Here is a 13932-nt window from a genome sequence, read left to right on the forward strand (position 1 = left end):
CTGTGACCTAGCGACCTCACTTCTAGCCCAGCTAACAGCCACAAAAAAATTATATACCCACCAAAAACACACCTCGTCCTTCCCACCCAGATTCCATCTTTTTCTATCTGCTTTTATTGAAAACAGGAGACCAGAGATCCAGAAATTTTGCAGAGGCCCCACAGATATAACAGCACAATTCAATTTAATAATCAGAAACCTCTTTCCTCCCCAATAATTATTTTACCCGAAGCACAACATATTTGTGTCCCCCCCCCAAACTTTTTCAACTTTTTGTTCTAATTTCAGTTAAAAACCCTTCTCCTTTGTTTCTATTATTGCTATTATTGCAAGTATCCAAAGCAGTGATCAGAGGAGGAATGACCACTGGGCAGAGCACAGAGAGAAGAAACGCCATGGGGCATCTGCAGCGGCACAGCCGGACGCCTTCATCTGCCCCAGCTGCAACAATACATGTCTCTCCTGCATTGGTCTTTACAGCCACAGCAGGCGCTGCAACCGTCCAACAGTCTAACCTCACCCCCAAAGGCGCACTCCTCCACTGTCTCCCTAGAGAGACGGATGCCAACATGTAAGTAAATATACTGATTACTGATTTAAAACAGCAACAGACAAACATAGAAAACACAAGCAGAGCTTTGGGGAAAGGCTGCAGTTAAGTGGCAGAAAGTCGCTGGTATTTCCAGGATGAGGATTCTCTTTGAAGCCCTGTAAAGCTGCTGCCAGTCAGTGTTGACAGTACTGAGCTAGATGGACCAATGCTTTGACTTGGTAGAAGTTAGATTCCTATGTTTTGAAATATGCCACAAGGAAGGGCCATAGCTCAGTGGCAGAGCACCCGCTCTGAATGCAGAAGGTCTCTAGCTCAATCCCTGGCATTTCCAGGCAGCTCTGGAAAGATGGAGAGCTGCTGCCAGCCAGTGTAGACAATACTAAGTTACAGGGACCTATAGTATAAGGCTGCTTCAACGGTTGCTTCCGCCATTACTAGCTTTCCATATTTATCACCCTCTCCTTTCCAAAGGGGCTCAGATAGAACTCTGAGCTGGAATAAAAAATATTGACAATATCAGGGGAAAGTTCTCCAGTGTTCTGATCACTTAATCGAAATGTGCCCCCCCCCCTCCAGGGCTTACCATATATCCTGGGCCACAGGAGCACTTCCCTGTAATACTATCACAATCTGCTCCATTCTGGCAGCGGCAGGCAAGCTGGCAGCTTTCTCCGTAGTATCCCGGAGGACAGGTGTCATTGCAGTAGAGTCCTGCCCAGCCGGCTTTGCAGTTGCATTCTCCAGACAGAGGGTGACAGCTGACAAGAGGAGAGACAGGTATTAATGAGAAGCACCAGTGGGAAGGGGAAAGAGAAGGCATCTGATTATTAAACAGCATCATTTCAGGGTACAGATAACCGAGTGAAACACACACACTCTCAAGACGCCTCTTATCTGCATTCCCAACGCCAAATCCCCTACAGCCGGTAGTTGAGCTTGTCGGATGCCACAGAATGCTCACAAACATTTCTGCTACGTGGGAGATGAGAGGATATCTGCCCACAACAGAGGGCTGACTGTTTCCACAGTGGAAGTGAAAGGCCACTTTGGCTGGACAAAACCTCAGACACTGTTGAGGGAGTGAGGGGAGGGGTAAGAGGGTCTCTGTGCTATTGGCTGGAAATGGAGGGCAAGAGACCATTGTGCTTGGCACACAGGAAAGCTAAGCGCTGGGCAGACACACAAGAAGAGACCACAAAAGCAGCATAGATAAAGAGATCAAAGAAGTAGGGGCCTAGGCAGAAGATGGGTAGGAGATAGTGGCTCTACCAGGTAATCCCTATATCAGACCCTCCAAGTGTTCCTATTTTCCAGGAACAGTCCCAGATTTACTGAAGCTGTCTTGGTTTCTGATTTGATCCCTCATTGTCCTATTTTTCATTAGGACGTCCCTATTTTCTGTTGGAGAGTATGGAGTTATCCAATCCCCAAGCCATCTGAAGGCAGCCCTGTATAGGGGTGGGTTTTTTTAATGTTTAATGTTTTATTATGTTTTGTATATATGTTGGAATCAGCCCAGAGTGGCTGGGGCAACCCACTCAGAGGTATAAATAGTCAAATTATCATTATTGGAATAGGATGTCCCTATTTTCATTGGAGGGTATGCTATGTGCATAGACAGCATACCTAGACAGCATCTTAAAAAAACTAGATAGCATCTAAAAAAGCAGAGACATCGCCTTGCCAACAAAGGACCGTATAGTCAAAGCAATGGTTTTCCCAGTAGTGATGTATGGAAGTGAGAGCTGGACCATAAAGAAGGCTGATTGCCGAAGAATTGATGCTTTTGAATTATGGTGCTGGAGGAGACTCTTGAGAGTCCCATGGACTGCAAGAAGACCAAACCTATCCATTCTTAAGGAAATCAGCCCTGAGTGCTCACTGGAAGGACAAATCCTGAAGCTGAGGCTCCAATACTTTGGCCACCTCATGAGAAGAGAAGACTCCCTGGAAAAGACCCTGATGTTGGGAAAGATGGAGGGCACAAGGAGAAGGGGACGACAGAGGACGAGATGGTTGGACAGTGTTCTTGAAGCTACCAGCACGAGTTTGACCAAACTGCGGGAGGCAGTGGAAGACAGGAGTGCCTGGCGTGCTCTGGTTCATGGGGTCACGAAGAGTCAGACACGACTAAACGACTAAACAACAACAACAACATGCTATGTGCACATCCTTTATACCAGCAGTAAGGAACCTTTTCAGCCTGAGGGCCAAATTCCATCTCAGGCCTTCTAGAGGCCACATGCCATGGAAAAAGGATGGCTGGGCAATGGGTGTGGCTTTTAGCTTTGGACTGCAAGCTATATTACAGTCATGAAGAACCCAGAGGTTTCTATATCCTGCCCATATCTCCATCGAGACAAGCAAGAGGCACGATTAAGTCCAAATACACATTTCAGTCAGGCAAAAGTACTGAAGGAGGGTGCAGAGCAGGGCTGGTGGCAGGCTTCAGCCTAAGTAAGCTTCCTGAGGGCCTGATAGACAAACCTCAAGGGCCCTTCCCTGGGTCTGAAATTCTCCACCCTTGCTTTATGCACACAGACTGTCTCGCCCACACCCTCTCTGTTGGAAGAGACCCTCCTTGACAATCTGGGACAGAAGTACAATGTGGAATCCTCACCAAAAAACATTTATTTGGCTTTCCTAATTTCCCCTCCCTCCCTCACCGCCTTTGTTTTGTTATCAGCAGAAGCGATTAGTGTATAATGTTGTGACTAAAAATTGCCAAGTTCTGTAGCTGTCATGTGCTTCTTCGGAGGATTCTGGTAACTAATTAAAACAATTCATCAGCTTAATAAAAAAACCACCAGGTTTCCGCTTGACAAAGCACTCCTCGGAATTATACGCTGCTCGGTTCACACCTCTTAACATTTAGATGAAAAAGTAATAAAAAAAGCTGGAACTGCAACCCCCCCATCTCTGCATCTATTAATCTTCAGGTAATGGGAACAGAAAACTAAACAGCACAGAAATAGTTTAGTTTCCCTCGTTTTGCGTTTTTCCTCCTGGCGCGCAGAACTGTACATTTCCAACCAGCTTTGCATCGGAAAGCTAAATTAAATCTTTCAAAACTAATATATGTTCCCAGCAATCTGAATTGGCCTGTTACAATTCAATTGAAAAATACGGCATCCGGTAAGCATTTCAACCGCAAGGCGGAGTCTTTTATAAACAAAAAAAAAAGAGGGGTAGGTTCCCCCCCCCCCCAATCTCCTCATGAAATATGAACACTTCATGAATGGTAAAAGATATGTCCCAACCAAAACAAGGGCTGCATGACATGCAAACTGCAAGGAAAATAGAGTTAAAGCAAACTGACTGCATTCAGAAACAGGCCGAGGGTCCCTCTCCCATTTCAAGTCCACTAAACGTCCGGTGATATCCCTATGTCTTTTGTTTCTCACTCTCCCCTGCACAAACTCGCTTCCCAGGAAGATTTATGTTTGCGATTTCATGTGCTATTTACTTAATGCAACCTTCTCTTTGCTTTGCCTTTATTCCAATATCTACCTATCACTGATATAGCAGGAGAGCTACTGAAAGCCGTGTTTGCTCCTGTCTGTGGATCTTGATCCTATATTGTTTGGCCACACCACAGCAGGGATAGCTGATGTAATGCCCTCCAGCTGTTTATTATTATGATTACTATTACTGTTATTACTATTATTATTGATTTATTAAACCACCACCTGAAAGCAATGAAGCAGTTGTTGATGATGATGTATTTATTAATCGTCTTCTAAACCACTGTCTCAAGGTGATTTGCGCATAAGATAATTAAAAACAGCTAAAAACACAAAAACAGCAAATATGTTTAAAATAAGACACTCCCTGCAAAGACCCATTTATCTGCTGGGAAAGCCTCTCAGAACAAAAATGTCTTCAACTGTTTCTGCAAAGTGCAGATAGTGAATTTCTGTCATATCTCGACAGGAATGCTATTCCCCAGAACAGGGTGAGCCACACTAAAAACCCTGCTCTTTCACATTACTGTGGAAAGGGCTTCTGAAATCTTTAGAACTTACAGGAGAAAGTCTCCCACAGACTGCTGCAATCTATTGGGCGTGGAAGGGGTAAGGCAGTCTCTCAAGCAACCTGGTCCCAAGCTGTATAAGGACTTCTATGTTAGCATCAACACACTGAACTTTGTCCAGTAGCAGATTGGCAGCCAATGCAACTCCTGCAAGCAAAGTGATATACACTGGTGGTACTTTGCCCCCACAAACAACCTAGCTGCTACGTTCTGCATCAGCTGCAGCCTCTGGACCAACCCCCAAGGCTATCCCCACATAGAATGAATTGCAGTAATCCAGCTGTGAAGTTGCCAATGCATGATCAATTGTGCTCAAGCTAGCCTGGTCCAGGAATCGTACTCTTGGACTACAACTCTCAAGATCCCCGATAGAAGTTGTTGTGCAAGAGCATTTGGAGGGTGCCATGATGGCTAGAATGGGCCAGAACCCTGGGAACTGGTTGTACATAATTTAAAGAAGAGAACTTAGGTGGGAATGCTAGTACTGTACAACTTCATGGATGGAATTGAACGCATGGGGGGGGGGGTTGGGGGGCTTATGGGTTTGTTTTGTTCTTGTTTTTATTATGCATTTTGTGTTTCTATTTTGCATTTTTATGCTGTAAATCGCCCCGAGATCTTTGGATGAAGGGTGGTATAATTAATTGATTGATTGATTAATTCCCTACATTTCAATAGCCACAAGGCTGTTTTCAGAGAAGGTGAGCTCTCCTTTCTCAGCTTAGATGCCCCCTTTGTCTCGAAACTTTGACAAGCTGCTGAAGAGTTGCTTGGAAAGTCAAAAGCTGAAATGCCAATGGGATGAATGAAAATAACATCTACGGATCTCTGCCTGCCACTATCTCTTTTGTTCCACCGTGGTTGAGATAAGACCAAGTAGAATGACAGATTTTTATCAATGGGGAGAGACTAGACTCATTTATTAAGAGGAGCAGATACCATCTGGAGACAAGAATGCTTGAAGACAGTACAAACAGATGGGATGGGGGAAAAGAAAACCAAGGCGAAGAAACAACCTGGCCAGATCAGAAGCAGTGCAAGGTGCAAATATTCTCTTGGGAGAGTAAATGTTCAGAGGGGCATTTCCCCCATTAAATTTAAAGTCTTGCTTTGAAAAATCTCAGTCTCTATCCATCTAGATCACAGTCTTATCAGATGACTTTAAGGCTAAAGACAGAGTATCCATTCTATAGAGGTTTGGCACCAATATTAATATTTTTATATAAATGCTAATTATTCAAGCAGGACAATATTAGCCTCACATGAGAGCTGATACAGAGTTTGTGCCTGGAATGAGCTCTGAAGTCTAAGCTCTGGTGCATATGACACTACAGTCTGTTTGTTTAGAAGACTTACAGCCTGCCACGTGGGTTCTTTTGCACTATGCAAAAACTTTAATATTTCCCCAGAAGGGCAGATGATGACCCTGGAGCCAGAACAATTTTTCAGCAGGAACTCAGGGGAATTCAGCTCCAGCACTTCTCAGATGGGTGCCATTGCCGGCACCTCTTTTTCTAGAAAATAGCACTGCTAGGAGCCATAGCAAAAGAAGAGAACAACAGAACTAAGACTACCAAGTTACCTCTACGGAGTAGTCAGCAAGGAGAGGGATATGGAACAGCCTTGCCAAGGAAGCTTGCTTGGCACCATTCTTGTAGTCCTTTCATCCCAAGGCAAAGACACCTCTGTTCAGCCAAGTTTTCTTTTTTTAAAAAAAACACTTGTGCAGTCTACTTCTCAGTTTTCAAACCTGTGGCTTTAATCTGTGTGCTCTGTTTTTGTAGCATTTATTTAATTTGGAAGTTATGCTTTTAATGTATGTTTTGGTTAGCTTCCCTGTATTGGGAAGGTTTTTATGTTTGATGTTTTATTATGTTTTTATATGTTCTGGAAGCTGCCCAGCGTGGCTAGGGAAACCCAGTCAGACAGGGGCAGGGTATAATAATAATAATAATAATAATAATAATAATAATAATAATAATAATAATGTAAGCCATACAAATAACTGTGTTATGGGACAGCTTACAAATCAATCAATTAATCAACTTTTAAAACTCACCCATTATCTTCTCTGATGTTCAGGATCTGGACACCACACATGGGTGGTAAAAGGTAAAGGTAAAGGGACCCCTGACCATTAGGTCCAGTCATGGCCGACTCTGGGGTCGCGGCGCTCACCCCACTTTATTGGCCAAGGGAGCCAGCGTACAGCTTCCGGGTCATGTGGCCAGCATGACTAAACCGCTTCTGGCAAACCAGAGCAGCACAAGGAAACGCCGTTTACCTTCCCGCTGGATCGGTACCTATTTATCTACTTGCACTTTGACGTGCTTTCGAACTTCTAGGTTGGCAGGAGCTGGGACCAAGCAATGGGAGCTCACTCCGTTGCGGGGATTTGAACCTCCGGCCTTCTGATTGGCAAGTCCTAGGCTCTGTGGTTTAACCCACAGTGCCACCCACGCCAATACCGCCAATTCCTCATTTTGTTCCTCAGCCCAGCAATGGGCTCTTCCACTGCCCACATTCACCAAAATGCATCACTGCTTGTACCAAGTTCAGGAGTTGCTCCATGCTGGAGATGGAGTCACTGGACTTGCCCAGAAAAAAAAAAATCCACTCCTCCATCTTTTCCTTCCCACTCTCTTCCCAAAAGAAGCTTTCTTGTTTCTTAGCTATCACTCTCAGCTAGCAAGAGACATGATGCACATACCTGACTGTGTTTGGCACATGGCAAGGACACCGCTTGTTGCATTTCAGCCCATAGTATCCCTCAGGGCACATCCGCTCCTGGCAATGGATCCCTTTGAAGCCTGGGTCGCACAGGCAGGCCCCATTGATGTGGTAGCACTTGGCTCGATTCTCGCAGTTGCATTTCTGCATGCACTGAAAGCCGAACGTCCCAACAGGGCACTCCTCCTGGCATCTGCAAAGGAGAAGGAGCAGTGGCAGGTAGAGGCTCAATGTAAACTGGAGACGTGGGAGAGCTTCTAGCAAACCAGTCAAGTTTAAACAGCACCAGGCCCAATAAAAATCTGTAGCTCAGTGGCAGTTTGCATGCAAAATGTCCCAGCATCTCCATTTGGAACAGCAATGAGCCCTGCCTGAAACTCTGGAGAGCCAACACTGGTCAAGGTGTGCAGTTTTGAGTTAGATGGGCCAATGGTAAAGGAAAAGGTAAAGGGACCCCTGACCATTAGGTCCAGTCATGACCTACTCTGGGGTTGCGGCGCTCATCTCGCTTTATTGGCCGAGGGAGCCGGTGCACAGCTTCTGGGTCATGTGACCAGCATGACTAAGACACTTCTGGCGAACCAGAGCAGCACATGGAAACACCATTTACCTTCCCGCCGGAGTGGTACCTATTTATCTACTTGCACTTTGACGTGCTTTTGAACTGCTAGGTTGGCAGGAGCAGGGAACGAGCAAAGGGAGCTCACCCCATTGCGGGGATTCGAAGTGGCTTTGTCATGCTGGCCACATGACCCGGAAGCTGTACGCTGGCTCCCTCGTCCAACCCCAGAGTCGTCTGCGACTGGACCTAACGGTCAGGGGTCCCTTTAGCTTTAGGTTTACCAGGGGAGGAAGAACATAGGCACCATGGCTAGTAGCTCCTGCATCATCCTGCCCATGCCCTGAAGTCATATGCCAATGCTCTCCTCTGAGAGCTCCCCTCTGTCCAAACTGAGGCTAGGAAAGCTGGAGGACTTATCTTTTCAAATTCCCATACAAAATTCAGACAAATGTGCAGATTGGAACACAGCAACATACGGGAGTTCACACTTCTTCAAATATTGCATTATGGGTCTTGAAAATGCCATAGATTAATGTAGAAATGGTCTGGTTGGCAGCTTGGAACATTGAATAGTGACATTACATGCCAAAGCATTTTTCTGCAGCACCCCCCCCCCTGGATTTTGCCACTAATAACCATGATCTTGATAAAAGGCAGCACAAATTTACTGGTTCCTCCAGCAGTAAAGCCAGGCTCCTACTCGAGAAGCTGCAACACAGTGCCACGCAAGGGATCGGTGCCTAAGCCACCTCCTGAGTTCTGAAACTTGCCCTACCCTGCAAGAAGCTCACAACTTCTTCTGAAATGATCTGCCATGAAGGACCACTATGTCGTATTATTAATAAAGTCTTATCGCATGGGCAGCAGGGACTGGAAATTGCCCAATCAGCATTCATTTAATCCTGCCATTGATTAAAATGTTTACTGTAACCTCCACGCAGAGAGGAGATTGTTAAATGCCTTTTGTGGGTCATTTCGCAGACAGCACCGGAGAGAGTTAAAATATGATGATCAGGGAGAAAGGATTTAAACACGCAATGCTTGCCTGGGAACGCGGGAGGGGAATGGCAATGAAATTGGTTGATGCAAAAGGAAAAGTGCTATTGCAGCTGCTGGCTCCACTGAATATGTTTTCCCCCCTGAAACAAACAACATGTCCCATTGCTGTATATTCTTACATCAGATTTTACAAGGCAATGATCCGTAGTTGGGGACGTGCAAAACTGCCCATTTCAGTTTCTCTTGGCACCTTATTTTTCCAGGCTTAAGTTCAGTTTGCCACATTTCAGTATCAGCTTGCTGAAAATTCACCAGCACTTTACAGTGCCTTTCTCTTAATATTTACACTTTCATGCACACAGTTTTGAAAGTTCTCCTAATATAACATACTACTACTATGCCACATCAGCTGTCATTGCTTCCACCACAGAATCCTGGGAGCTGTAGTTTCTTACACATGCTGAGAGTTGCTAGGAGACCCCCTTTAAAGGTAAAGGTAAAGGGACCCCTGACCATTAGGTCCAGTTGTGGCCGACTCTGGGGTTGCGGCGCTCATCTCGCTTTATTGGCCGAGGGAGCCGGCGTACAGCTTCCAGGTCATGTGGCCAGCATGACTAAGCCGTTTCTGGCGAACCAGAGCAGCACACGGAAATGCCGTTTACCTTCCCACTGGAGCGGTACCTATTTATCTACTTGCACTTTGATGTGCTTTCAAACTGCTAGGTTGGCAGGAGCAGGGACTGAGCAACGGGAGCTCACCCTCTCGCGGGGATTCGGACTGCCAATCTTCTGATCAGCAAGCCCTATGCTCAGTGGTTTAACCCACAGCGCCACCCACATACCGGAGACCCCCATACCAACGTACATTCCACTGAGATTCCTGAGAAGAAGGGTTGCTAAACCATGTTGGGAACTGTAACTCTGGGAGGGGAATAGAGGTCTCCTAACAACTCTCAGCACCCTTAACAAACTGCAGCTCCCAGGGTTCTTTCTGGGGAAGCCATGACTGTTTATAGTTTTATCATAGTGCTTTAAATGTATATTGTGGATGAGACCTGAAGTTAAGTTTGAAAGAAGCATTCTATTGCTGAAAGGAACCGTTGGCTGAAGGTGCTTGATAGCAGTGTGTATGTGTGAGGTGACCGCCACAATTTCTCTGGTTTGCAAATGTGCCCATGTGCCCCCAAAGCTTGGCAACCCCCTAGGTTAGCACTTGATGCTGGTTGATTTGCATCCCTTCTGTCTACCACTGAGACATTCCTTGCTGCAAAGTTTGCAGTGTGCTGCTTCAGCTAACGCTGAGGCAGGACGGAGCTTCCCTACCCGCGTAGTCTAGAAAGCATACAGAGCTTTATGACACTAAAGGCAGGCAAAGAACTATTTCCCCTGCCACACTGGTATTTAAAAGCACAGATGCCTGCTTTCTGTTTGCAGATCTTATTGGCAGGCCCGAAAGCATGGTGAGATGTCTGGAGAGCTTGCTTTCCAAGTGCAGCCTACAGATTTGAGCAGAAATGTAAAATACTCCGCAAGATGAATAGAGTAGTCAATACCGTACTATATCATCCTATATTTATAGATGAAACCAAGTGGGAAAGAGCATCGAGAAATGAAACATCGATGACCTAATCTATTTACATAATTAGCTACCCTCTTGCCCCCAACCCAACCGCTCTCCTAATTTTTTAACCAACTTATTTATCTGGAGATCAAGCAACCCCCTGCAAATGAATTTTATGCCACAAGAAACCAATAATGGCTCCTTTGGAATGTAAGGATCATCGCTGTAGGAATTAACTTGCTGCAGAAAATGTCATCACTTTGCAACGTATCAATCTAATGGGCCTGCAACACCATTAGCAGCCAGATGCATTGCTCAATTAAATTACTCAACAAGCGACTAGACCATCGTCATGTTTCTTGTTCTATTTTACATGGCTTCCTTCTTATCTGGGAAGAGCCGCATTATTATAAGTGCCATTGAAGTTTAATAAGTGTACAATTATTTGGGGTTGGGTTAATAAATGTGCCAGCTGTAGAATTAATGGCTACAATTTCACAACGTATTAAACATTATGATGCCCTGTTAAACACGTTACATGCACAAAACAGTATTTGTTTCTTCCACAACAAGGGTGGGGGAACTTTCTGACTTGGGGGGGAAGGGAGTTGATATATTTACCTGGTTGTGCCCCATGGGCAAACCTGGACAGGTGGTTTGCCCCATCCACCTGTCAAAATCCCTTAAGCAGAGTTCCCAACTGGCCAACAGCCACTTTGGGAAGCACAGCACTTGGGGCTGGCAAAGTGCTTCTTTCTCTTCTCCTACCAGCTGATGGCATAAGTGTCATCTGCTGATTGACAGGTAGGCGTGGTGGTGGTGGGGTGAATGGCTTTGTGGGCCAGACTGGATCTCCTGGAGGGCCAAGATTGGCTTGTGGCTGAAAGTTCCCCAGGCCTGTTCTGAAGCAAGAGTGAGGAATCTGAGGCCCTTCAGATATCCTGTGGGGGAAGGACAGCTCTCATATGCCCTAAGCACTGGCCATGGTGGTAGTGGAACCCAGATGGAGGGCCACACTTTCCCAACCCCCTGCTCTAAGGATGTCACAAGAAGAGCTATATTGTGCTGCCAACCCGTTCTCTCGTCAGTGATAATAGTTTTGTCCAATGGAAAGAATCGAATGGCACCCAAAAAAACACAAGCATTTAAAAACTCGGGTGATCATGTTTTCATAAATACCATAATGGAGTACTCACGGGTAACAAAGCAACAAGGAAAATAAACTTGTTCGCTGTAATTGGTGAGATTTGGGGGAACTGTCCTCCCTGCATAAAAGATTCTAATCTTGCAATTCCGCAGCTCAAATACAGTTTCTTGCTGGCTGCAAGACTTGGGAACTGATTTCCCATGCTGTATTTCTACCAGAACTGTGGCTTCCAATAATTGGGGTCCACAATGAAAGCATTGGCATTGAATGCTCAGCTCACGTAAATTTCAGTGCAGCAGGGAAGTTATCTGGCGCTATCAACTTGGCGTTTGTTGAGTTATTCAGAATGCACAGGCATGCTCCACGAACCAGAAAAAAGTGAGAAAGAAAAGGGAGCTATTCAGCTCCCACAGGCTTTTGTGACCAAGCTATTTCCCCACAAATATTTATCGAAAAATACATGTTTTATTATCTCTTCTGCAGGACTGTATGCTGTAGGCTAATACAGATTACCTTTGAAGAGTATTAGAAAGGGGATCCGGAAGGGATTGTTGTAAAAGAGCACCCATTAACAGGAACATTTCCTTGATTTATTTAAAAGGTCACCCGCCCGTTATTTCACCCAGAATGGGGGATGGGGGAAAGGAATCTTATTGCAGCCCATCAAGCCCAGGGAGCAACAGGGACAGAAATGAAATTGGCTGGTTGGTCCCATTGTTCAAATTAATTGAGAATGGTTTAGTCGCAACTTTAGGAACAAAAAAAGGATTTATTTGTTTTTTTGGTCCTAAAAGTGAACCAGCAGCCCATCATGAGCTGAACCAGGATTGAAAGCTGCAATTACAATGGGCTTGGCTTCAGCACCCAGTTTTGGAAGACAGGGTGAACTCAGGGATGGAGAATTTTTTTCATTCCCTTCTGGACAACCTTCCAGTCCCACGTGCCGGTGGTGGGTGGAGCAATTGTTAGACCTTTGTACAGTTGTCTAGTTTCTACACATGCTTGACATGCCTCTCTCTGTGCTGCCATTCAGTCAAGGAGGAAACATTAATGGAGTTTAGAGACACATTCTAGCCAGGCACACACACTTGGGGTGCAAAGGAGAGCCAGCAAGAAGTTTGGCTTGGGAAGAGTTCTAGGGGGCCAGACAAGAGTTATCCAAGGACAAATACAATCTTCAGTGGTTTGTAAAACCCCATCTCAAAGAGAAGCAAACTTCTGGGCCCCTAAATTCTTCTCCCAAGAGGCAATGACTGCTCACTCAGTAAGCATCCCAGCTGAGTGGGGATTTGACTCCTGGTCTTTCACCTCCTAGACTGGCTGAAAGTTCCACACTGGCTGAAAGCACCACAGAACACCTGGTCAATCAATCCTTTACTAGGCCAACGAATGACCATCTTTACATAAGTGGATCAGACCATCCTGAAGACATTAGCCTGTTTGGTGTAGAAAGTTGGGGGCAAAGTGGGTACACCCACTCCCACATCCTAGTTTATGCCTTCAAGTATCATTTTGAAAGCATGAATAGAGCTTATGTTTCTCTTTGGGGAAAAGATAAGAGTTTTGCCATTGCCCTTGATAATTACAGTGGTCCTATTGGGGACCTTCACTCATAGATCCATGAAAGGTTGATGTCAGTCTACAACGGCTGTCCCCAGCCTGGTACCCTTCAGATGTTGTGGGACTTCAGATGTTGTGGGACAGATGGGAGTTGTAGTCCACTAATCACCTGGAAGACACAAAGTCAGGGATTGCTGGTCTACAGAAATATATCATTTGGGACTCTTAGGTGCTTTGAACAGTCTCCCATCTAGAAATGCTGGAGTGCGGTATGGGAAACGGAGAAATGCAGTACTTACTCTTGAGGGGATTAATTGGTATAAATGTGTTTCATTTGCATATCTTGTAAACACGGAGCGATCTCTCCATTCAAGTTTATTGCTGCAAATATCTAAATTAAATTAAATTTAATCCATTATGTTTTATAAGAGACATTAAAAAAAAAGGAAAACCACACCATCCTAGCTATAATAAAAATGGAGCTTTGCCAAAAAAAATTATAGAAGTGATAATATCTAGCTATAAAAAAAAGAATGTCTCATTTCAGCAAAAGTAATGGGGTGCATGATTATTTATTTATTTAATTAAAAGCATTTCTAAACAGCTTACGATTTCAAAAAATCTCAATCTACAGTGTACACCATGTCTTCCTATATACATAAAAATGTAAGGCTGTTGTTTTATAGTCCCCACTGGAGGATTTGTAGTGTCACGTCAGAATCCTAGGAAGGGGAGGCTCTAGGGGTTAATGTGGGGAAGATATGGGTAGGGTGGTGAGTCGAGTGAA

At 45.0% G+C, this 13932-nt stretch overlaps 1 protein-coding gene across 7 annotated transcripts in view; it reads right to left on the reverse strand.

Annotated features, from left to right (window-relative positions):
* The window catches only part of MEGF11 (multiple EGF like domains 11), a 345349-nt gene that overhangs the window by 99834 nt on the left and 231583 nt on the right, over positions 1-13932 (reverse strand). For all 7 annotated transcript variants that reach the window (XM_081838780.1, XM_081838776.1, XM_081838778.1 and 4 more), the window contains 2 exons: positions 7297-7509; positions 1137-1311 (listed from right to left, as the gene is read on the reverse strand). In XM_081838780.1, the coding sequence (XP_081694906.1) occupies positions 1137-1311; positions 7297-7509 (388 nt within the window). The remainder of the gene's footprint in view (positions 1-1136; positions 1312-7296; positions 7510-13932) is intronic.

Source organism: Podarcis erhardii, assembly GCF_964252035.2.
Source record: "Podarcis erhardii genome assembly, chromosome: 14".
NCBI lineage: Eukaryota > Metazoa > Chordata > Lepidosauria > Squamata > Lacertidae > Podarcis > Podarcis erhardii.